We start from the raw sequence: 27148 nt of genomic DNA, 5'->3' as shown, positions 1-27148 counted from the left end.
TAGGGAAAGCATTTCTAATTATGACCCCAAATCCAGAAGCTTTAAAGGAAAAACTTGATAAATTCAAGTATATAAGAAAGAAATTGTGTGGCAAAAAAAGCCCAAAGACTCATCATAATTTAGGTCACAGGACAAGTGACAAACCAGGAGAAATATTTGCAAATTATATCTCAAAGGGTTACTCTCTTTGATTTCATAAAGAACTTCTAAAAATTAAGAGGAAACGGCCAAAACCAAAGAGCAAAAAATATGAAGAGGGGCTTCCCTGGTGGCGCAGTGGTTGAGAATCCGCCTGCCGATGCAGGGGACACGGGTTCGTGCCCCGGTCCAGGAAGATCCCACATGCCGCGGAGCGGCTGGGCCCGTGAACCATGGCCGCGGAGCCTGCGCGTCCGGAGCCTGTGCTCCACAGTGGGAGAGGCCACAACAGTGAGAGGCCCGCGTACCGCAAAAAAAAAAAAAAAAAGAAAATATGAAGAGATAATTCACAGAAAAAGAAAGAAAAATCACCCCTACACATATGAAAAAACCAAATGCTTGTTTTCATTCATCAGAGGATAAATTAAAACTACCATTAGATCCTTATGTTTGACAACGCACTCTGATAAACCTCTGGAGAAACAGGTACTCTCATACCTGCTAATCTCTATGATTACAACCTTTATAGAGGGGAACGTGGCAAATATAACAAAATTACATATGCAAAATTACCTCATGTGCCAGTAATTCCACCAATAGGTATCTACTCTAAGATGCACTTTCATAAAATCAAAAAAATACATGCACAAAGTGCTATACTGCAACATTACTTGGAATATCAAATGCTTGGAAAAAAATCCAAGTATTAATCAATAAAGGACTAGTTGAAAGAAGCGTGATTTATCCAAACACAGTAGTATGCAGTCATTAATAAGAATGAGGAAGACCTCTATAAACTTATATGGAATGATCACCAGGATATATTAAGATAAAAAAGGTGCAGAAAAATATATATAGTATGCTAGTTTTTGTTTAAAAGGGATTTTAAAAATATATAGAAGTATTTTATTATTTTCACAAAAAGAAACACTGGAAAGATAACCTAGAAACCAATAATAATGGTTACCTATAGGGTTGGGGAAAGGGAGATATGAATAAAACCAAGACCTAAGAGTATACATTTTTATGTAATTTTGACTTTTGTAGCATATTTTAAATATTCAAAAAATAAATTAAACCAAAAAGGAAAACACTCCAAGCCCCCAAATCAAAAATATGAAAATAAATCTAACTATATGTCAAATGGTAACAGAACTACAATGAAAAGAAAATATTCTAGCAAACTTTTGAACAGTACTGATTTTATTGAATATAATCTTATTAGAACATGTTCAAAGGACAAAAAGAGGTTCCACAAAATCTTAAACTTCACTCAACAGTTTTAATATTAACTGAAATACTGATTTTTTTAATGAATGGGAAATTAATGGGAATTTTAAACTATACAAATAATTTCATATTATATACCTGTATTTTTTATATACACAGAATGAGAAACATGAAAAAATACACAGGTATTGCAGTTATATTAACAGCTCTTTCTCCCCCAAATTTGTTTAAGCATCTATGGAAAAAGTCGAATACACTAAATATTTTGGAAACTTTTTCATTTAGATGCTTACATTTTTAAAGTATATATTGATTTTAAAATATGGGTTTTATTTCCAGTTGAAAGAAACGTGTATAACATAAGTTGTACATAAATTGCAGTGTGACATTTTGTATATTTTGGAAATGGTACAAGTTTATTAACTGATGTTTAATTATCCTCATCAGTTAACTGTATTAAATTAAAATATAAGTTTGTCCTCACTGGAATTTCAAACAACTGAAATTTATGTTTTGTATGCCCATATAATAGTACCTTTTCTCAACAGACATTTTACAAGTTTACAAAATTTTGTTATAAATTTACCAGAAGCAATAAAATAAACATCACTTATTAAGGGTGTTTCCTACAATACTGATATTTTTTAACTCTTTGATAAAGTAGGATAAAGCAAATAACTTAAATTTATTATTATTTAAATATTCAATATTAATAAACATATACATGTATAAGAAAAGAAAAAACCCTGTAATGTTTAATTACTATTAAAAATATGTGAATGAACTCAACTAATTCAGGCAGGGATCATCAATGAATGCTAAAACCATTAGTTAGAAAGGTGCTGAGGAACAGGATATCTGGAAGTTGCCAAAATACCACCTCAAAGATGATTTGCTAAATGTAGAAAGAAAGGAGAAATCCAGTAATCACCATCTTAACCAACTGATCATACTTCCCAGGAATAGTTGAACCTGTGCCTCCTGATCTAGCAGTTGAAGAGCTCTGGTACAGAAAGCATTTTCTATCTTGAGAGGTACAGTGGTATACTGCATACATGTGAATGTGCCTATGTGTACGTACGTACACACACACGTGCGCGCGCGCGCGCGCGGCAAATACACAAAGAGATAGAAGCTCAGGTTTACAAAGAGATAGAAGCTCGGGTTTCCAGCACAGATGGTTATACAAATTACTTGTCTATATGACACTGGCCACATCACTTAGTCTTTCAGACATCAGCTTCTTCATTTAAAAATTTTATTTATAAAATAAAACATTTTAAGACCCCTACGGTGTCTTTAGCAATGAAAATTCTATAATTTTAAGAATTTAAGAATGATTAGTTGGTCTTTTATTCACCTTATGTTACTGCTGGAAAATCTAGTCTTTAGACCATTTCCTCCTCTTTCATTCCCCACTAATTTTAAAAGTTTCTCTAATATGGTGCCATCTTAATATAGGAATCCCCACAGTTGGGAAGGCTTCCAGGCTAAAATGGAGTTACTGAGTCACCAGATAATTTTAGTGAAAGGAAAAAGATTTAAATATGTATTTTTAATAACATTTCTATAATTGTTTTCCCATACATACAGCAATAAACAGAAACTATATATTGAATATTTTAAAAATCTGGCCTGTAGCAGTGTTTCCTTTTCTGTCTAATGAGAACTGCAAAGAGGTTAAAATTTTAAATTATGCTTAATTTGACTTAAGTAAATCCCAAAAATACTCTTACAGAAATAAAGACAAAAGAAGGATGTTTCTTTGGGAAGAACCCTGGCTGAGACTCTTAGAAGGCTTAGGTATGAATCTTGCTCACACGATATCCCATAAAATCTACTTTACATCTTTGGATCTATAAAATGTAAACACTATCCTCACTGGATCACTATGAAAATTATATAAGACAGGAAAAGTGAAAGTAGCTTAGTCGAGGGATTGCCACAGGAGGGCCTCAGTTAGTGGTAACTGCTATTCATTTTTAAAGCCATGAACGTAAAGGAGGAAATAAACTTAGTTTATTATGTTGCAAGGGATGAGAATTAACAGTGCCCTAAGTGCACTAAGACAAAAAAAAAAACTTCAAATTCTTCATACTGCCTCTCTCCTTTCCCCCTGACGACTACTCAGACCCACCCCAAGACATACAAATAAGGAGAAAAATGAGAGATTATTCTCAGGAATTCCCTGCCCTCCTCCCAGCTTTCACATATAAACTTCAGCTTTTTGCAAAGAAAATACCGGCAACTCAGCCTATGTTTAGCTTGTAACTTTAACAGAGAGTCCAGAATAGTCTATCAGGCTATGTCTCAGGCATACATCTGCTTTTGGCTAGTCTACCCTGACAAGTCATTTGTTAGCCTAATTAGATACATTATTCTAAATCACACCACAGAAGAAATATTCCTGTAAACCCATGCAATCTTTGAATCATGGCTGTACAACATAAGACCTCAAGGGAAAAGCAAGATCAGGGTAATCTTACTTATGTTCACTGAGATAAGATTAAAGAAACAGAATTCTAATTAAAGACAATATTTTTTACATACAAATTTATACTAAAAAATATTATACAATTAATTTGTTTGCTAACTCTTACTCTAGAAACTATTAAGAATCATTTCCACCCATTCCTTAAACTTGTAAAATAATGCTTGTAAATTGGTTTTCTTTCTGAAGCATTCTTCCCCTGGGGCTAATCTACTAAATAATCGATGCTGTTCTGATTTCATGACTTAAGTGTTTTTGCTGTCCCACTGATGTCCCTCTCAATAATAATAGCTAAAATGCATGAAGAACATACTATGTGCTAGGAACTATTCCAAGTACGTTGTACAGTTTTTCACTTAATGTCACAATAACACTATGAGGAAGATTCTATCACTGCCATTTCACAGCTGAGTTAACTGAGGCTGAGAGAGTTGAAGGAACTTGCTCAAAGTCATAAAAGTAGTCAATGGTAAGATCCATGGACTCTGACTCAAAAGCCAAGTTCTAGATGATAATCCTACGCTAATCCTTTGCTCCTGTCATAGTGAAGAACTGGGAGAACAATGCTAAGGAAACCCAGATTTGCTTTGTCTCTTAAGATAACACTGAAAAGAAATCTCTATTCCTGTTCTGCTTGCTACCTTTTGCTAACTATAACCAAAAGGGCTAACTTGGACACACTGGAACTAAAATACTTATTGCTACAGAAAAGTATATTCAAGTAAATCCACATACAACACTATATAATCTTGTATAATGGAATTTCAGAGTTACATGAAATAAAATTAATTCATAAATATTTATTAAGAACTATTATGTTCTAGATGCTTGGGATAAATCAGTGAACAAGTCAGATTAGAAGTCCTCTGCCTTAGTAGAGGTTTCTTATATGAAAAATAGGTAATAATCAAAATAAAAAGAAGTATATTTTGCAGTATGTTGGAAACTAACACCCCTGTAAAAAAAATTAAAAATATATCAATGGGGAGGGAATCAGCAGTACCAGTGGATAATCAGGCAAACTGCAGTGTTAAATGGGGGTGGTCATGAGTTGCTAAGAAAGAAATCTAAGCAAAGACCTGAAGAAGATGAGGACTTGAAGGAGGTGAATAATAGCAAGTGGGATCCAGGGGAAGAGAATTTTAGGTAGAAGGAACAGTTGATAGCTGGTTGGAGCAGAGGAAGCAAGTAAGAAGTAAAAGAGAGGAATTCGTTTTTAACGTAATAGGCAGCAGATCACATAGAGTCTTACAACCTATTAGAAGGACTTAGGATTTTATGGAGTAAAACAGGATTGGAAAATTTTGGCAGAAAGATCACGTGATTTGATGTTAGGCTGCTATACTGAGAATATATCAAAAGGCGACAAAAATAGAAATAGGGAGATGAGTGAAAAGGCTACTCCAATAATCCAGGTGAAAACAATGATTCAGACGAAGTTAATGTAATCTAGGTGGTAAGAAGTAGTCAGCTTCTAGGTATGTTTTAAAAGAAAACAGAATTTCTTGACAGACTGGATATGGGGTGTGAAAAATAAGAGTCAAATTCTTGGCCTAAGCAACTACTAGAAGAAGATGCCCATAAACTGAGGTGCTAAGGACAGGTAGGTAGAGCATTTTAGGGGTGAGGGATGAGATAATGACACCTTTTTGGACATGGTAAATTTGAGATGTACAGAAGGTTAAGTGAAAGAGGGGTATTTAACGAGGAGGAAGTTAATCATCTATATCAAATGCTCCTGACACGTCACTAAGACAAAGACTCAGACTGACCACTGGATTTAGCAATTTATTCACTAAAACTTGATTACTTTCAAGGAGTTTTGATACAAAGGAAGGCAAAGAAAGGAACAATAAGTAGAGGGGCAACTGGGGCCAAAAAAAAAAACCTAAAAGAAGGGAACAGAAATTTTATCTGCTGCCCACCACAGGAAAGAAAGAGTATAGAGTTTGACTTCGACCAAATTAACTGATACATATATTTAAAAAAACTCAGTACTCAGAAGACCATAACATAGTCTCTGCAGTCTAGCATTTAAAGTGTCTAATATATAATCCCGAATTACTAGACAAAGAAACATGAAAATGTGGCTCACTAGACATTAGATTTAGCAGCCCGAGATTTTTAAAGTAACTATATTACAATTATGCTCAAGAATATAAAAGAAGATCTGCTTAAAATAAAGATCAAAGAGGCAATCTCACAAGAAACAGAAATTATTTAAAAAAGAACCAAATGGACATTCCAGAAAAAAAAAAAAACAAGATCTGAAACTTTTAAAAAACTCATTGAATGGGGTTAACAACAGATTGGAGATGATGAAAGAGTCAAGCAAACTTTAAGATAGGTCAACAGAAAGTATCCTATCTGAAGAAAAAATCAAAAAACATTTGGAAAAATAAATAGAGCCCCAGAGATCTGTGGGATAGTATCAAAAGGTCAAAAATATGTATGACTGGAATCCCTTAAGGAGAGAGAAGAGAGATGGAGCAGGGAAAAAACTTGGAAGAAATAATGGGTCAGAATTTCCCCAAAAATGGGAAAAAAAAAAAAAAAACCCATTAATTTAAAAATTCATGAAGCCCAGCTAATCTCAAGACAAACAGAAAGAAAAATCACACCTAAGCACATCATAGATAAAGGTCTAAAAACCAAAGATAAAAAATAATAGCAAAAGCAGCCAGAGAGGGTTTCCCTGGTGGAGCAGTGGTTGAGAGTCCGCCTGCCGATGCAGGGGATAGAACATAACTACCACATGAGAATCAAGTGTGTTATTAAAGTTAAAAAAAAAAAGCACAAGAGCTATGTTAACCAGAGTCCTTTAAAAATAGAGCAATAAACTCATCAATAGGGGTCAAGTGTCCTTTTAGCTCTCCTGTGCACTCAAATTCCACACCCCTGAGCTGCCTGCTTTTTACACGGTGATGATACAGCTGTTTGGACTTTTATTAACTCAAATTTTTCTTCACAAGGCCCCACAAAAGAATAAAAAAAAAAAAAAAAAAAAAAAAAAAACACCCAGAGAAAATGACCCATTACAAAGAGAGGAACAACAATATAAATGCATGCTGACTTCTCACCAAAAACAATGAGAGGGACTTCCCTGGTGGTACAGTGGATAAGACTCCACGCTCCCAATGCAGGGGGCCAGGGTTCGATCCCTGGTCAAGAAACTAGATCCCACATGCATGCCCCAATTAAGAGTTCACATGCCACAACTAAGGAGGCTGCATGCCACAACTAAGGAGCCAGCCTGATGCAACTAAGACCCAGTACAACCAAATAAATAAATTAAAAAAAAAAAAGAACATACTTACTTAAAAAAAAATGAGAACCACAAGACTGTGGGATGACATCTTTAAGTGCTGAAAGTAAAAAACCTGTCAATCCCGAACCCTATACCCAGTGAAAATATCCTACTGGAATAAAAGTGAAATAAAGATTTTCAGATAAAGAAATCTGAGAGTTATGTCTCTAACAGATCTCCACTAAAAGAAATCCTAAAATAAGTTCTTCAGGTTAAAGGCAAGTGAGACTAGATGGAAACTTGGTTCTTCAGGAAGAAGTGAAGAGCAACAAAAATGATAAATAGGTGGGTAAAAATAAAAGACAATTTTCCTCTTACTATATTTAAAATACACATTAACTATTTAAAGATCTAATTGACAGCTTGGATTAATGATAAATCAGCCTCAGAAGTAATTTCTCTTATTTCCCCATCTATATTTATAGAAAAGTACAGTACCTGTTTTAGTTTCAAAAAGAAATTTTCAGTAGTACTACGTTTGCTGAAGGGCCAGAATAATCTTTCATTAGGTGAGCAAACTCGGACTTTTGTCTCTAGGAGAAAGCGAACAGGCTCCTGCACTTCTGTTATTACTAAATCAACAGCTGTGGTCATAAACAGCACTTTATCTAGGGAGAGAGAAGGCAGAAGCAAATTTTTTAAATGGAAATATATTTGCTCATATGATTAATGTAAAAGTAATTACTTCTATTACAAACTTTAAATGACATTCAGGAAGAGTATGAAACATCTTGAAAAAGGTTGTTTATGCATAGCATATCTGAAAAGCTACACAAGAAACTGGTCACAGTGGTGCTCTTTAGGGTGGGACACTGGGAACTGTGGTAAACTTTTGCTTTTCCCTAGATACCTTTGAATTTTTAACTATATGTGCATATATTATCTCTCCACAAAAACAAGTCATATTTAGAAGCCTGTAAATAATTTAATTAAATATAAATGTAAATAAAAAATAAATATTTAGAAGCCTGTAAATAAAAAAAATATATTTTTTAAAAGTACATAAATAGAAAAGGAAGCAGGGAAAGGAAAAAATGAAGAAAGGAGAGGGAGGAAAAAATACTTTGTTTACTGGTCAAATTTAATAGTAAACTCAAAAAACGATTCAAATTCCTTTGTTTCATCAGAAACAGGTAAACACTAAATATTTATCAAATAAGCAGTGCTAAGATTTGGGTATCTCCTTGGGACTAAAATTTCTGTTCATGATGTCAGCAATCTGCATCACCTTTAGGAGTTTCTTCATTTACAATTTGAAAATGTGGGGATTTTGGATTCCAGCTCCCAGTAATAACATAGGACTTTCCATCTGAACTTTTGCCCATAGATTCCTAAAGAAAAGAGTAAAAACAACATTAATGCAAAAAAAAAACAAAACAAAAAACCCACACACACACAACAGCTAACCCGCCATTCTGCTGCCTTTAAAAAAAGAGGTTACAAAAATATAAGAATATGAAACAGGATCATATATATATATATGTTAGGAGTATATACAAATGATTACAGTTAAAATTAAAGATGTGCCAATTATTTATGCAACTGCTCCTGAAAAGTTATACATAAAGTAAATGCTTGCCAAACCGTACAGACACTAGGGAAATTTACTACCTAAACCTATGTTGAATTCTTCTGTCAAGTGAGTCTTTACTACATAAATTTAGTTATGAAAATAAAGGTTTTCACATAATAGCAACAATATGAACACCACCTACTTTTATAAAGCTCATGATAGTTTGCAAATAACTCACAAAATGTCTCCTTTGATTCCCACATCAACCCTACATGATAAACAAGAATTATTCACTATTACACGATCAAGAAACTGAGACAGACTAAGTAGGTCTAAGTAGTTTACTAAGTAGTAAACAACAAGTAGGAAATAAGGAAATTCCCTTATCTTTGTTTATTGCTTCATAAATGTGCTTTAACCTTAGATTTGGTGAAACCACCTTTATAGAGGAAACAGTGTATAAACTTAAAAAAAAAAAAAGCAATTCTTACCAAATCTAACAAGTGCATGTCACTATTTCGTACATCTTTTCCTGGGCTAAGGAGAAGACCAAAACACCTGCAAAAAAAGAACTGATATAAATTTGGAAAAGAGACTACAGAAAGATGTTTAAATTAGATCACTTTAAAAAAATTCTTCTTGATAGAAAAGAGGACATATTAAAATTATCAATAAAATAGCATTATCAAAATCATCTTTATTTCTTTGAGATAAACAAATTTTATGTTTGCCTTGTGTTATCACATAGCTGAGATCAACATATTAGCTGAAGATTTATGAGAGATAATTCAAAATGAATGAAGTATTCACTTTAATGAACAAAAGAATTCCTCAGGGAACAAAATATTTTGCAAATACATTTTTGAATACAGTATATGACTGCTCCACTAGACTGACAAAAACTAAAATTTATATTTAAGCCAAACTTACTAAAAATGTTTACCTTTCAATGGCAAGTTCCTTATTAGTTGTTTGTTGCACATAGATGACAATCTTTTTATCAATTCCTTGGCGTAGTTTAAAGCATTGTCTGTCTTTATCTTTAGGAACTGCACTGTAGAACAACATGTTTCATTAATTTTGCAAAGCACTTTCTCGTAAAATACACCAGAACAATTTTTGTTATGATTTGAAAATCAGGCACTGAAAAGAATCAGATTTAATTCTTTTCTATGCCTGGTATTCAAATCATAACAGATATTTAAATATCATCATCTGCCTCTTGATATGAAAATATCATCATTACTGTATGTAATCCACTAATCCATTATAGAAACCATTTATAAAAGCTACAAAACCACTCTTATGACCCCTAAGACATGGCTTTAGTTTTTTCTTTTTTGTTGCTGTGAAAATTAAATTAGATATTTATAAAGCTCCAAGGCACTCAAAAAATGTTAGTTTTTTTCACTTTCTATTTAGTCACTGTTTTTTACAAATAAATTATTCATGCCTTATTTGTTTAAATATATAATGAAGAAAAGATAATTATACAGATCCTTTGAATTTCAAAACAAGGTGCTTTCAAAAAACAAGAAATGAGGAAGATATAGTCAACAGTAAGCTGTTGCCTAATTCTTCCCTTAAGCAGCAATAACCTTACTGTAAACATGTGTAAATAACTATAAAAATAACAGTAATGATGCAGTTAAACATCATCTTAAGAAAACAGTTGAAAATATTCTTTAAATGACAGTTTACCAAAATAATCCCCTGGTCTCCCACCCACCACTTTCTCTAGCTCCTTTGTTCTCAAAGGTTTACAAATCTGCTACAGCAATCAGCCAATATACAGCAAATCTAAATTGTGCCTTATTACTGTACAACTTTAAGATAATAGCAATAGAACCATTAGAAGATAATATAAAAGGCTACATGAGAGCTCTGAGTACCTACTCAAACTAAAAATTGGCTCTGAAGAAATAAAATTAGTTTGAATCCCATCTGCACTACTACACCAGTAACCAATTCAAGAACATGTGATAACGCTGAGATTAGAAAATCAAAGAATCTTAGCATAAGAGTCTAAAAATGACCAACGTGCAAGAAAAACTTCTGCATACCAAACTGTCAAATATTTGTGGCTGACAGAATTTTCACCTATGAGGATATGGACAGGTCTCAGTTTTTCATTTATATTAGATACACTAGTCTCTATGTTCTGTGGATATTTAAGTATAAATTAATATAATCTCATCTCTCAGCAGTATTTAAAACAACAACAGTGGAAATAAAGTTATCACTGGTGTCCTGAGTCTGAAGGGCAAGGAAAAGCTACATTAATAGGAAGCAGGGTGGAGAGTATAAGCAGTGGAAGTTCACTTCACTGATGTCGGGGGGTCTAGATTGTATTTCTGGTCTTATCACTATCATTGAATGAATGGATCCAACCAAGTAATTTTACATTTAATTCCTATTGTGTAAATTAAGAAACAGACATCCAGGTTATCTTCCCTGGCTTTCTTTACCTATAAAATAAGGACAATATCAAATGGGGTACTTTGTAGATTAAATAAGATCAGAAAGAAGTGTTTTGAATGATATAACTGAAAATGCTCCATTTTCCTAAGGGCTAAACTGAAATGCAGGTTTCTAATTTTAATAATATAAGGATTATACTTTTTCAGGAATGAAAAGAAGAGCATTAATTCTTGCCACAGCACTTGGTCTATATTTATGCTATGGCGAAACCACAATCTATCTTGTACTATGGCTAACTATATATACATATATTTTTTAAATAGGTGGTAAGTCATATGGGTATACCATTGTATCTTTTTTTAGGTATAACTGACATACAACATTAGTTTCAGGTTTACAACATAACGATTTGATATTTGTATATTTTATGAAATGCATCGTATTTTAACCATTCTATTCTGGTCAACATTTAATTTCCACTTTTTAACTTTGCTATTATTGTTTTAAGGGGAGTGTTCATGCTGATAACTCTTTTGGCACAGCAATGACTGTTGCTGTAAATTCCTAGACATACTACAGAATCACTGGATGAAGAACTGCATTTGAAAAGTTCAAATCTGATGAAGAAAGACACACTTGTCAATGATTTCATCAGTATATTAGGTCACACAACATTATTTTCTACTGTAACTATAAATTCAGGAAAACAATGCAACAAAAAGATAACAAAGCCCTAACAACTGTGAAAACAAATGACCATCCAGGGGTTTTCTGTATAGCATTTCCTTGCTATACAGGTGAACAGACCAGGGATATTTGTGATCGTTACCTTTCTACTTAGAATATACCTGATCTCAGAAGGAGGAGAAATTATCCTAGTGCTTCTCTTCTGAGAGATCTTAGAAATCTTTCCTATTCATAACTGGGGTTTATAAATGATCTACATAAATATTTTTAATAAAGGGAAAAAACTGTTTAAACAAACTGTTCTGTTTCTTAAAAAGGAAAAAAATTATTACAAGGTTTATAGATTACAGTTTCTACTTCCCACTACAGGAATGCATACTGCAGAAAACACCACATCACAGTGTTGCTGTGAGAACAGAAATATAGCTAATAAGAAAGCAGAGCACAAGGCCTCACACTTCATTGTACAAATCAAAGTTGAAGCTTCATTGTACACTAAATTGGCCACCAGATGGCATGACAATTCCAAAGTCTCTTGAGGGAGAGCAAAGGTTATCAGTTTTTCAAACAAACAGACCAATCATTGTGCTTTTAAATTTAAAAGCAAGATATTAGGAATCATTCATATTTTGATGGAATGTCATTTTACCCATTTTATGAGGTAGTCATGGAGGAAAGAAACTTCTACATGCAACTACTGATTATGATCCCAAGTGGCACCCATTTTGTGATATGGGCTATGGAGAAAAAAAAAAAGTCAATCATATTGCAACCATAATATTTTAAAGTTATAAAAGATTTTAGAGTCTAGCCACTTCATTTTATAAATAAGGAAACTAATGTCAGGAGATGTAAAGAAACTTGGAAAAGGTCACACTGTTAATGGTAGCAATAAGTAAACTAAATTTAAGTTTTAATTTCTATTCCAGGGTTATTTTCACTACTCAAAGAAGCATAATTTTACTTAAAAACCAAAATCAGTTATTTCTATGTAAGGTTAGATTTCAGATACAGACCTCAATTCTCCCCTTCCAATGTGTTCAGATAAACTTTAATGGTAAAACTTGATTTCAACAGCCTTAAGACCTTTACATTATTAAAACAAATAAACCAACTAACCAACCAAAACAAAACACACAAAAAATCCAGCAAAACAAATCTAGCTACAGATCCAGCTGACATAGCTTCTGTCATATTTCATACCAGCAGTCAGCCAGTTACTTTGAGTCTATCTAAAAGAACATGGTAGCATGATACATTTTCCTACGTGAAAGAATTTTTTTTATTGCTTAAAATTCTTTAAATCTTGCCTCTACAAATTTGCCTATTTATTTTCCTTTAAACTCTACCCATAAAAGCAATCATTTTATAATGTAAAAGTTATGTAATCTGACCTAGAATTTCCCTAAATCCACAGATAGTACAGCATGTTAATACAAACTCAAATAAAAAGAATAAAATAAGATGTCCTACCTAAAATAACCTTTACCATCATCTTCTTTTATTTCTAAAGACACAGAGAAGGTAAAGATGTCACTGTCAGGAGTCTGAGGTGCAGTAGTTGCTGAGAGGGGGGTCTGCTTGGCAGAACGGCGGAAGGCAGTGGCAAAACTGTAAAGTATCCGGCTCACCTACAACCAGACATGTTAGGAAATGGGCTGTTATCACAAGAATAAAATACTTTTGTTAAGGCTGATGGTGACCTATGTTGTTTGAGGGGAGTAATTCACCTTTCCTCCATTGATTTCTTTTGATAAATTATCTAATTTATTAGACCTATAAAGCAAGCAACACTAAAAATGGTCAGAGAAGAGGCTTTAAAAAAGAAGTGGTTGAAAAAAAAAAAAAAAAAAAAAAAAAAAGAAGCGGTTGTGAATCCAACTGAACGATGATTTCCAAAATTGTTAGGAATTACTTGAATGTATTTATTATAATAAAAATAATCCTACAAGTTTAGCTCTAAAAGAACGGTTTGCAAATACGTCATTGCTAGAACCAAGATGCCTATTTAACCCAATTAAGCAGCTGTCAATTGGTCTCCTCCAACACTCTTAACAATGAGGTTCTGGTTAACCAAACTTTTAGTTTATTTACATTTCAGCCCATCCAGCTGAAATAAACAGTAGCAGAGAATTTCATTTGGCTTATAAATGACCATAATAAATACTATAATCATTTCAACGTAGTGAGGGTACAGATGAAGTTTCACTGCAGACCGTTCCCTCTTAAGTACTTACAGCTTCTTGTATTTCACACCGGAAGACATGTATTCTGAAGAGCTCTGCATTGTAATGACTTTCAGTGAAAGCAAAACAGTCACTCTCAGGAGTTCCATCATGCCCTCTAACACAGAAGAGGATTTTGTAGATAGGGTAGTTTGCTATTTCAGTGTTTGTCTGAGGATCTAAGAGTCTGTTCAGAAAAAAAGATATAAAGAGATTAGAGGGATTGTAGAATATTTTCACTACATCCATATTATGATTCAAGACTCATCCTTCTAGCAAAAAGATCATATAATCCATTTTTGGTATGCTAATCATATTAATCTTAAGTCTTGATAAGTAAGTCATATGTGAATTCTTAAAGTTACTGATTACACAATTCCATGATACTAAAAACTACATAACCCCATGGTTTAGGGAGGCAATCAGGAAAGCATAAACAGTATCAATGTTTCTTATATAGTCTGTAACTAAATAAAGATAATGGGTAAATTAGAATACCAAAATAGATCATTAAAGCTGTGCTTCTCATTATCTCCTAAAAGAATGACCTAATCTGCTTTATTATTTTAAAAAATAAAAAGGTGATGTGCTTTCTCAGAGTGAAACATGTTCTTTTGCTTCATGGCAAACAAGGGAGAGAGACTGTAAAAAATGTTAACACCTAAAAAAAGGAAATCATTAATAAAATCAAAAGGATGCCATTCACTGAAAATCAAAGGAATATCATTCATTCAAAAATGTATTCATTCAACAAATATTTATGTGATACCTATAACATTTCAGGCTCCATTCTGGGCACTGATGACACAGCTATGAAAGAAACTGAGAAAATTATGCAATTTCAACACTGAATGGGCAGGGCCACTGATGGGAAAGCCCAGGGGATAATGGAAATACCTAAGAAGGTGACCTAATCCAAGTTCAAAGGCACTTTGATAAAGACTGAAAACATGGGGCAAGAGAAACTAGTTTTCTCATGTTTTTATAGAATTAAAATATATTAGAACAAAGTATAATTTCAGTTGGGGGGAATGACTACTGACTAAGAAGCACATAAAAATGAATGCTCATATAAAAATGAGTGCTAAGGAATTCCCTGATGGTCCAGTGGTTAGGACTTAGCGCTTTCACTGAGGTGGCCTGGTCAGGGAACTAAGATCCCACAAGCTGCAGTGCAGCCAAAGAAAAAGAAATAAACTTTATTACAAAAAAAAAAAAAAAAAAAAAAGAGGGCTAAAAAAATTTTATTAAGTTTCACATTAATAAATACAATTAAAATCAGTATTTGTGAGTCTTTGTGAAGTAGTTCTTTAAATACTCAAGAGAAGAATTATATATGCAGATAACTGGAATATTAATTAATTAACTTACTACTACTGCTAACCATATACAGCTACAATTCTACTACCATAAAAATCCAAAATGATTGAGGGTGGAGAAACAGATTCATACACTGCTGATAAAAGTGTATGAACTAGATCAATATTTCTAGATGGCTATTTGGCAATGTATCAAAACCCATAAAAATGGGCAAATCTTTGACCCAATAAGTCTACCTTCTAGGAATTGATCCTAAGGAAATACAAAAATACATAAAAATTTAGCTAAAAAATAATTTATAAGAAAATTACAGGTAAAGCACTTACATGCTCATATAATAAAAGTTTAACATTAGCTATTATTAGTAGTACTTTTCTCATTAAAACAACTAAAATATGTCAACATTAGAGATTGGTTATTTCTGAATAGCCCATCATGTGCCATCATAAGTTAAAATTTTTAAGCATATTTACTGATATGGAAAGAGATTCACAATATAAAAAACTAAGTGAGGAAAGCATGTTACAAGATGGTATGTATTATATTATTCCACTGTTGTTAAAAATGTTGATTCTAAGTTGTATAATTATACTTGCCCATATATGTAGGTATATACACACATACACAAACATATACACATACAACTACACAAAAAGGGTCTTAATAAACCAAGATGTTAACTGTTATTTACCAACGGGAGAGTAGAATTAAGAATATTTTCCTCATCTAAAATATGGCACAAATGAACCTATCTACAAAACAGGAACAGACTCACAGACAAAGAGCAGACTTGTGGTTGCCAAGGGGGAGTGGGATGAGGGAGGGAAGGACTGGGAGTGTGGGATTAGCAGGTGTAAACTATTATATAATAGGATAAATAAACAAGGTCCTACTGTGTAGCACAACTATATTCAATATCCTGTGATAAACCATACTGGAAAAAAATATTAAAGAAAAAAGAATGTCTATATGTGTATAACTGAGTCACTTTGCTGTACAGCAGAGATTGGCACATTGTAAATCAACTATACTTCAATTAAAAACATTAAATTAAAAGAAGAGTATTTTCCTAAATTTTTGCTTGTTTGTGTCCTCTGATTTTTCTGAAATAAGTATGCATTTTTTATAATAAAGAAAAAGTTATTTTATTTCAGTTCTGTTCAACTCATTATTAGAGTTTTGTATTTGGCTAGCTAATATAGATATCTGACTGGCTACCATTAATCACTGTTACCTGTTTCAGTTTGTATAAACAACAGCCATTTTGAGAGACTTTTCTGGGCCTCAGTTTCCTCATCTTAAAAATTTAGGAACTGTACTGGAATAGTTAATATTTACCAACAGGTTTCTGTAACTTCCAAAGTCAGCATGAAATCTCATATTGAACTAATGTGTCAAGCTAGTATTTGTATTGGGGGCATATGAGAAATATAAATTGTTAGGCAGACTCTTAGGTCAACATGTTTCAATAATCCCCAAAACATTTAAATTTCTAATGTGCTACACAGAACTGGGGTGGGGAAGAGTATAAAAAACTGTTCAAACAAGTGACTATTTTTCATAAAGGTCACAATCCTTGGAAGATGTGATAACTAAGTGCCAGATGAATTAAACATGAATAAAATAATTACAGATTTTGTTCACTACTGCTTCTTTCTAAAACTATAGGTCAGAAATCTGATCAAATGTTATTGAATACAAACATTTCAAGAAGCTGGTCTCACCTCACAGTTCCTTCAGATACGTTCGGCACTGACAGGGTTACATCTAGTGAAATTTGACACTGGCCCCTTAAGATGGACATCATCCTTAAGGCTTCCACTTCACTCCTGGGAGCATTTACTGAGGCACAGCCTAAATAAGTTAGTTTGCTGAAAACTACACTGTCCTCATCAGCCACTGGTGTGAAAGGACTAGACCCTTCAGAATCTGAAAGAAACAATAAGGAGGTGATTATTTTCACTTTGATATTCTGTTGACATGAATATCAAGTAAAAATCTACAAGTTACATTTAGGTTCTAAAATTAAATACTAATGAGAGAATATGCCATTGCCCCAGAGGAAATGCCCATTAAAGCCAGAAATCTCACACCAGAACTCTGTCACCAACACTAAAAATTTTAGGTATGGCTGTAGTCTCAACCCCAAACCTAAACGGTGACCTGAAACTCAGATCTGATTTACCTTTCTGACTCCTCTAATTTGTTTTCACTTTATAATTTACATTTAGATCAAAAATACATTTAGTATTTTACCACCCTGAAAAATCCTATCTCTGTCTTCTTTCTGATCTGCTCTAATTATTTTTCTCATTCATCATTGTAGCTACTCTATCATGTTCTCTCAGTCCCCTTGCTTTCCCTTTCCCAATAAACATCTACAGTTTTAACACCCTACTTCCCCCAACGCCTTTATAATTGCCTTTTTTCTCCTTCCTTGCTACGTTTTTCAGCTCCTTTTTTTCAACTTGACAACTATTCCCGCCAAGCTATAAAGGCCTGGGGCAAACATCTCTTCACCAAGCATTATTCCTCTATTTCTCCAACACTATACTCAAATTCCTTCTTTCCTGGAAAAAGATCCTTAAATACTCTAAGACTCCCTCAATGTCTTATAGCTACTGTTTCTCTTTCTTTGGTATAAATGACATACATTTAGAGTGGACATATGTATATGTATAATTGATTCACTTTGCTGCACACCTGAAACTAAAACAACATTGTAAATCAACTCTATCCCAATAAAATTTTAAAAATGACATACATTTAAAGTGAAATCAGAATAGTACATATATTTACTCCTCTCACATCCCCCTAAATCTAGAATTTGAAGATTCTAGAGAACATAGATAATGGTTTTTGCTTGCTTTGAATCAAACCTAGTACAGAATGGACACTCAAATATTAAAAACAATAACCTTCAGTTATGCAAGCAATGCAGCAATCCTAACCTCCTTGTCCAGGTTTCACTGGCAGGCTCATCTCTGGTTTCTGGAGCCCTACTAATGACACAGGGTTAATGGTGGATGAAGCTGAGAGTTGATTAGAAAGAGACCCATCTCCTTCGCCATCCAATTGTGACCTTTCCACAAGCTCCTTGTCCCCTGGCTGGTCGTCCATTGGAGGATCCATCAGCACATCTGCTAGCTCTTTTTGCAGCTGCTGTTCACTTCCATTCCCTATAATCTAAGGGTCACAAATATATGCAATCAACAAAATGAGAGAAGCCAGTACTGATTTAAATGGGTCCACATCTAGAGAAAATTATCAGCAATTCTTTTGATATACAGATATCTTCTGAATGTCTTTAAAAAACAGAATAAATCAAGATCTATAATAAATAAGACCTGCAGCTGCTCTCTTAATTCATACAGCTTTTCATGAAAAAGTGTATAGTGAATTTGAGACCAATACCCAGAAATATATGTGATAGTCTGTCAATTTTATTAAAAGTTTTCTACAGTGTCCTAAACTAATTAACAACTAAAATATTTGTAATTTTACTCGTATGATGAGAAATAAAGCTAGGAGAAGCTTCTCGGACTTGCTAGGTGGCGCAGTGGTTAAGAATCCGCCTGCCAATGGAGAGGACATGGGTTCGAGCCCTGGTCCGGGAAGATCCCACATGCCGCAGAGCAACTAAGCCCAGGCGCCACAACTACTGAGCCTGTGCTCTAGAGCCCGCAAGCCACAATTACTGAGCCTGCGTGCCACAACTACTGAAGCCCGCGTGCCTAGAGCCCGTGCTCCGCAACAAGAGAAGCCACCACAATGAGAAGCTCGCACACCAAAACGAAGAGTAGCCCCCCTGCTCGCCACAACTAGAGAAAGCCCATGCACAGCAACAAAGACCCAACACAGCCAAAAGTTAATTAATTAATTAATTTTAAAAAAGAAGAGAAGCTTCTCTTATGCTTAAGGAAAAGTGAAAATGTGTTTGCTTCCAAAAATTATCAGTAGAAACATACTTATTAGGTAGTAAATCATCACATGCATTTTTACCACCCTTGTTATAAGTCTCCTGTATTTCTGAGGGAGACTTCTCTGACATAAATAGTTCTTAAAGTTCTGAGACATTTGAAAGAAGCTGGGGAGATGCACGTATAAAATGACCCTGAGGAACAGAAGCATTCCTTTTCAATGTCAAGTATTTTTCTAGTCATGACGGTTTATTATTAGTTGCTCAACAAGGAAGTAAACAAGTTCAGAATCAGGTGGAGACTGCCCAATGCTAAGGAAAACCACAAGTGACAAAACCCAGTATTGTCACCAAATGCTTATTCAAGAAATACTAGAAAAATTAACAAGAGAATTAATTTACGAAAAGGAAATCATGATGAAAAAAAAGTGTGCTGATTTAGGAGGGTTTCTGAAGACCAAAACCTGACAAAAAGTTAAAATGGGTGGGGCTATGAGATTGTTAAAGACAATGAGGTCTTCCCAGTAAAATTAAGACACAGGAAGCAAAATTCCAATAACAGAGGTACTCTGGACTACTAAGGAACCCAGTTCAAACATCTTTTGTAACTCTATAAAATTCAAGTCCCTTTGGCTGTAAACTATGATTGAGAAACAGTCTTAAGTCTTTTTTGCTTCATTTTCCCAAGGAAATTCTAATATGTCAGCTATTCTTGCCTTGGAAATAAGGGCCAGAGAGGTGTTCAGTCTCTGGTTTCAATGACAGCATCTGTTTTTGCGAACTTCCTTTTATATTCAGAGTTACTGCTATTAGAACTACAATTCAGTCAAATAAGTTTAACTCTTGGTTATGACTGATCCTATACATCACAAATGTAATCAAATTTCTTTTTTCAGAAGTTCTCCTTTCAAAAGTTTTTTTAACACCTAGAAAACAAACTAGAGCTTAGTTCTAATTAACCTCTTATTTTTTCAGAACTGGATAAGAAATACTGCAGGAATCACCTGCAGGAAATAAAAGACAGCCTAATTGAATCTAAACCATTGTCCAAGTGGAAGGAGAAATAACATAAGTAGGACATTTACAGCTCCCTAAAAACAGATGAAGAAAAGATATTAGACTCCATGTTTAAGCAATTAGTAATTATAACTGGGAAGGTTACCATTAAAGAGCAAACTAAACTGAAGACACATTTTACATGCTATGAGGTACTGTTTTTTCTTTGGTATATAGGCTAAATAAACTCAAGTTTTCTTTTGGATAGCCTACCTCCACTGTAATACATTTACAAACCCTGAAAGAAACATGTTTATATGTTTGCCTTTTGTGTTTATACATGTTTATCTGCATTCTTCCCTTGTTTATAAAGTCTGTAAACGTTAAGAACTGCCTTCTATTTCCTTAACTCTTCCTTAAAGGGTAGGAAAAAGTAATGAACACACACAAAAATGATTTTTAAAAGCTACTTAAAAATAGCAACCTAGGGGCTTCCCTGGTGGCGCAGCGGTTAAGAATCTGCCTGCTAATGCAGGGGACACGGGTTCGAGCCCTGGTCTGGGAGGATCCCACATGCCACGGAGCAACTAGGCCCGTGAGCCACAACTACTGAGCCTGCGCGTCTGGAGCCTGTGCTCCGCAACAAGAGAGGCCACGATAGTGAGAGGCCCGCGCACCGCGATGAAGAGTGGCCCCCGCTTGCCACAGCTAGAGGAAGCCCTCGCACAGAAACGAAGACTCAACACAGCAAAAATAAATAAAATTAATTAATATATATTTAAAAAAAAAAATAGCAACCTAACTTATACTTTGAATAATTAGGTCCAATACAGTACTCAGCACTTACCATGTTAGATCATTTGTGCACCTTCAATCCAATTTCAAACTTAACTATCTGTCACATAATTTAATACTTATCTCAATTAAGTTTTTTGTTTTTTAAAAGACAGTCAATTAATCTTCCCTAGGCTTATCTGGGAAACACTCAGCAATGCTTTTCAAGGTTCTCAAGGTGATTCTTGCCTAAGAATCACCTGGTGAACTTGTTGAAACACAATCTGTTGGGCCCTAACAAGAATTCCCATTCAGTAAGGCTGGGATGGGCCCGATAATTTGAATTTTTAAAAAGTTTCCAGGAGATGGTGATGCTGCTAGTCTGGAGACCACACTCTAAGAACCAACCTTAGATTAATGGTTCTTAACCATGACTAAACAACACAATTACCAATATCACCAGGGAGCATGTTAAAATTAAAATACCTGATCCTCCCTCTATCCCCTCACCTCCTACCCTAGCAACTAAATCAGTCTCAGAGATAAAGCCTTGGCATATGCATTTTCAAGAACCTCCACAGGTGATTTACAAAACAAGTGGCAGCCCAGATTAGGCCAGCAGGCTATAGTTTGTTAACCCCTCGTATAAATGAACAGCTTAAATCAGCAACTGCTTTGTCTGACTTCTTGTCATAACAAAAATAAACTCATTATTAGCAGGGCTTTCTGTTCCTTGCTGCCAACAGCATTCCTAACAGATACCACGATCATCTCTAAAATAAATGTAGTTGCAGGTAAAGTAATCAAGACACGGAATTAGTGAAAGGACAGATAATACAGAACAAGGAAACAAAATAGAATCCAGAAATAGACCCACACATAAATGGCCAATTGGTTTCAACAAAGTTGGCCAGATAATTCAACAGAGAAAGGCAATAAAATAAAATAAATGGTGGTGGAACAATTAACTTGACATCATACATATGCAAAAACATCAATCTCTTTACGTCACATAGAAAATTAATGCAAAATGGACTGCAGATCTAAATGTAAATCCTAAAACTATAAAATTTACAGGAGAAAACACAGGAAAAAGTCTTTGTAATTCTGGGACACAAAGATTTCTTAGGACACAAAAAGTATGCATAAAAGAAAAAAATGAAATGTACTTTATTAAACTAGAAACTGCTGCTTGGAAGACACTGTTCACAGAATGAAAAGACAAGCCACAGACTTCAAGAAAATATTTACAAATCATATGTCTGATGAAGGAATTATATCCAAAATATACACAGAATTCTAACTCAATAATAAAACAAGCAACCCAATTCTTTTTAAAAAAAGGTCATTTCACCCAAGAAGACAATGTAAATAAGCATTTGAAATAAACTCAGTATCATTAACCATTAGGGAAACTGAAACCACAATAGGATGCCGCTATACACTTATAAGAACAGCTAAAATTGGGCTTCCCTGATGGCGCAGTGGTTGAGAGTCCGCCTGTCAATGCAGGGGACACGGCTTCGTGCCCCGGTCCGGAAGGATCCCACATGCTGCGGAGCAGCTGGGCCTGTGAGCCATGGCCACTGAGCCTGCGCATCCGGAGCCTGCGCATCCGGAGCCTGTGCTCCGCAACGGGAGAGGCCACAACAGTGAGAGGCCCGCGTACAGCAAAAAAAGAATGGCTAAAATTAAAAACAAAACAATCCTGAAAATACCAAGGGCTGGCAAGAATGTGGAGCAACTGAAAAACTCTCATACACTGCTGGTGGGAATACAAAATGGTACAGTCACTTTATGTAAATTTTATAAAGTTAAACATACACTTATCTATGACTCACTCCTAGGTGTTTACCCAAGAAAAATAAAAATACATGTCTATACAAAGACCTGTCTGTGAATGTTTATAGCAGCATTATTCATAATTGCCAAAAACTGAATACAAAGTAAATGTTTATCAGCTGGTGAATGGATAAACAAACTGCCACTGATACTAAAATAACATGGATAAATCTCAAAAGCATTATTCTAAGTAAAAGAAGTGGACACAAGAGGCTATATACTGTATGATTCAATTTACATGGCATTCCGGAAAAGGCAAAACTATACAGACAGAAATCAGATCACTGACTGACAGAGGCTGGGAAGGGGAAAGATGAATGACTAAAAAGAACTATAAAGGGACTTTCTGGAGTAATGAAAATATTTTGTATCTTGACTGTGGTGGTCGTGGTGATTACATAAGAGTTTACATTCATTAAAGTTCATAGAATTGTATATCTAAAAGGGCTGTATTTTACTGTGTGTAAATTTTACCTCAATAGACTTAAACTTGGAAGGGGATATTCATAGTGGGAGAGGCTATGCATGTGTGGGGGCAGAGGTTATATGGGAAATCTCTGTACCTTCCTCTCAATTTTGCTGTGAATCTAAAACTGCTCTTTTAAAAAAGGCTATTTTTTTTAAATAGAAAAAAAATGTGGTTTCTATGAAAGATGCAATTTGAGAACACAACTGTTCCTTTTCTCTACATGCCCCTCAAAAGGTGTTCGTCCAGGATTCTGTTTTTGGCAATAACTTCATTTTACAGATTTTCCTGTGCCATTTCATCCAATCCCAACAATACATAAACAACCCCTAATATACATCTACAACCCCTCCCTGTCTAATGGACAGACACCTTCAGCTAGATACTCCAAACTTACTATCAAAACTTAACTCTAATTCTCTTCCTGTATCTTTAAAAAGAAAAATTAATGAATTGCACTACTTTCCACTCAGTTACCAAATGAAGGATTACAGTCATCCTTTACTCCTCTCATTTCCACACTACTCACAAATCCTACTGCTCCTTGCTCAACTGCCCATTTTTTTCCTTCTGTCTCTCTGCATAGCTAACACCATAGGAATCTCTTTCATTTTACATAAGCCTACCTACTGGAAAGGTAGTAGTTTCCCTGCCTTCTTTCTCACTCCCCTCTGATTTATCATTCATATGGCCATTCAAATTATAAGTGCAAATCTTAGATCTGATCAAGCACTGGCTTATTTTTATACCCTCCCATGTTTCCTCAATGTCCATAAGATAATGCCCATATTCATTACTATGTTCTATGAGTTTCTCACAACTCTGCCCAATTTGCTTTTCCATCTCTTATCTGTCACATCAAACTACTCAAACTCCCCAAGACACACCATAAACCTTTAAACATCTAGACTTTGCACAGACTGTTCCCTTTCCTGGAAAGCCTTCCTCTCCTTTGCCTTTCTACTCTTAAAGACCAAGCTTAAATTCTGTTACCTCCTCTGAGAGATCTTAAGCCTGATATATGCGGTTTAATCACTCCCTCCTTAAAGAGTGCTATCAAAATATTAGTATACTTGTTTATTCCAGCATTGCTACTTGTTTTAGAGAATATTTGCTTAGTGGGCGTCTTCAACCAGACTGGGCATTACTAGATAGCAGAGACTGTTACTTCAATTATCTTTATATTCCCAAAGCTTCGGGTAGCTGAGGGTACAAAGTATATCTACAATACATGTTTAATGAAGTGAATTTTATAAATGCCAAGAATAAAAGCCAAAGTATTCTTTTATCCAATTTGGATATTGGGTATTCTACAGATTTTGGTTTAGTGCTAGAAAAGGAAATCTGAAAGATTTTAGCTTTGTTAATGACTTAAAAATAAAACAAAAACAAATACCATTTCCTATTATGAGTGTCATTAAAGTATCATTAAACCTGAACATTTTATGAGTGTCATTAAAGTTTAACATTTACCATAAGAATATTGGGCAGGACCAAATAGCATGCTACAAAACACAAACAATTATCTTTATTTTGAAACCCAAAAAAGACTTCTAACTTAATTTAGCCCAAATATAAAAATAAAAAAGCAAAGCCAATATGTACAGATAATACAACTAAGAATCATATTTAGATTTGTGTTCATCTCCACGTAATCTTTAAGAAGAGGAGGGGAGAGTTCGTTAAAATACTCCTGAATTGAGAAGAAAAAAAAACATTAAATAGCCAAACATAGACATGAATGTTTGCAAGGACAGAGACTATTCAGTGAATGATTTATTCATAATTCTACTTACAAAGTAGAGCAGTGGTAAACAAAACAAAAACAAAAAAGACAACTGGAACAAGAGTTGGCTTGTGGCACAACTCCAGGGGGCACCATTCACATCACAGACTATGTGAACAGCACCCCCCTGGGATTGCACAGTGTAGCTTACGCAACTGTACTTAGTAGTCCTACTTGGGCTCCACAATAAGACAGATCTGAGTTGGGGACATGCCTCTAACACTAACTCTATTGGCTATGGACAAATTAACCTCTAGAAGCCACAACTGTCTCATCTCTAAAATGAGAATGTTGGACTTCCCCGGTGGCACAGTGGTTAAAGAATCCGCCTGCCAATGCACGGGACACAGGTTTGATCCCCGGTCCGGGAAGATCCCACATGCCGCAGAGCAGTTAAGCCCGTTCACCACAATTACTGAAGCCCACATGCCACAACTACTGAGCCCACGTGCTGCGACTACTGAAGCTCGCGTGCCCAGAACCTGTGCTCCGCAACAAGAGAAGCAACCTCAATGAGAAGTCCGCGCACTGCAACGAAGAGTAGCCCCTGCTCGCTGCAACGAGAGAAAGCCCGCACTCAGCAACGAAGACCCAGCGCAGCCAAATAAATAAATAAATAAAATGAGAATGTTAATACCTATCTCACAAGATTGTCATGGTTCAATGATTCAGTAATATGATCATTGGACACTTATTATTTACATTATAGGCAGGCACTGAATCATGTGATTTTTATAGGGATTGTCTCACTTCTCACATCACAGTACCTGCCAACTAGTAAGCATCCAATTAACATCTCCCTACCCAACTTTCAACTATTTCTAAATAAACTCTGGTCCACTTAACGGGAGGTGAAGTTAAAAAAACAAATAATGGGCTTCCCTGGTGGCGCAGTGGTTGAGAGTCTGCCTGCCGATGCAGGGGACACGGGTTCGTGCCCCGGTCCGGGAAGATCCCACATGCCACAAAGCGGCTAGGCCCGTGAGCCATGGCCGCTGAGCCTGCGCATCCGGAGCCTGTGCTCCGCAACGGGAGAGACCACAACAGTGAGGGGCCCGCGTACGGCAAAAAAAAAAAAACAAAAACAAAAAAACAAATAATAACTTTAAAAAAAGTAGTTCTTCCACTTTCCTTGGTCCAAAGAAGACTTAGAACACACCCACTATTTATGTGCAAAAGAAACATTACTGGAATAACGTGTGTCCTTTCTAAATAATATCAAATAAAGGTAATAACTTGAATGGTAGAATTGGCTACAAGCCCATTTCCTTGAGAGCAAAACTGCATTTATGGAATCAAAGGACAAAATGTTCCAAAGGCAATATCCAGTCATTTCCTGGTCTTAATTTTCTGCTTCTAACTTTATAGCTCCTGTTTCCCTTCACTGCAACAATACCAACTAGGCTCTACTTGATTTACCAGTTATAAAAAGCTACTTTAGGCAGTTTGAGATGCTTTTACAGTAGAGATTTTATGTCTTCAAGAAAGCATACTTAGGAAATGAAAGTGTGTGCTAGAGAAATCCACAATCAGAAAATTAAAGATAAATTCCTAATGATCTACAGTTCCCACTACTTGTGTCATACTGCAGTGAAAATACAAATGAAAATGGTTCAAACTAAGTAATTTTACTCAGCTTCAGAGTAAGAGCTGAGCCATTTCAAAACAAGTATATAAATCTCATCTTATCAGAAAGCAAGGCACAGGGCTTCCCTGGTGGCGCAGTGGTTAAGAATCCGCCTGCCAATGCAAGGGACGCGGGTTTGAGCCCTGGTCTGGAAGATCCCACATGCCGTGGGGCAACTAAGCCCGTATGCCACAACTACTGAGTCTGCACTCTAGGAGTCCGCGAACCACGACTACTGAGCCCATGTGCCAAACTACTGAGACCCGCGCGCCTAGAGCCCGTGCTCCACAACAAGAGAAGCCACTGCAATGAGAGCCTGCGGACCACAACGAAGAGTAGCCCCCAGGGCTTCCCTGGTGGCACAGTGATTGAGAGTCCGCCTGCCGATGCAGGGGACACGGGTTCG

General features: G+C 35.2%; 1 protein-coding gene across 1 annotated transcript in view; it reads right to left on the bottom strand.

The window, feature by feature from the left end:
- RABGAP1 (RAB GTPase activating protein 1) overlaps window positions 1-27148 on the bottom strand; it is a 160785-nt gene that overhangs the window by 91175 nt on the left and 42462 nt on the right. Inside the window, exons 3-10 of the mRNA XM_007468374.1 lie at window positions 18284-18518; window positions 17057-17261; window positions 14025-14199; window positions 13261-13418; window positions 9623-9733; window positions 9171-9237; window positions 8395-8497; window positions 7605-7774 (exon numbers count right to left, since the gene is read on the bottom strand). Of these exons, the coding sequence (XP_007468436.1) occupies window positions 7605-7774; window positions 8395-8497; window positions 9171-9237; window positions 9623-9733; window positions 13261-13418; window positions 14025-14199; window positions 17057-17261; window positions 18284-18518 (1224 nt within the window). The remainder of the gene's footprint in view (window positions 1-7604; window positions 7775-8394; window positions 8498-9170; window positions 9238-9622; window positions 9734-13260; window positions 13419-14024; window positions 14200-17056; window positions 17262-18283; window positions 18519-27148) is intronic.

Source organism: Lipotes vexillifer, unplaced genomic scaffold (genome assembly GCF_000442215.2).
Source record: "Lipotes vexillifer unplaced genomic scaffold, Lipotes_vexillifer_v1.1 scaffold1285, whole genome shotgun sequence".
NCBI classification, from domain to species: Eukaryota; Metazoa; Chordata; class Mammalia; order Artiodactyla; family Lipotidae; genus Lipotes; species Lipotes vexillifer.
Note: the sequence above shows the minus strand (reverse complement) of the source record. Positions and strands in the feature narration are given on the sequence as shown.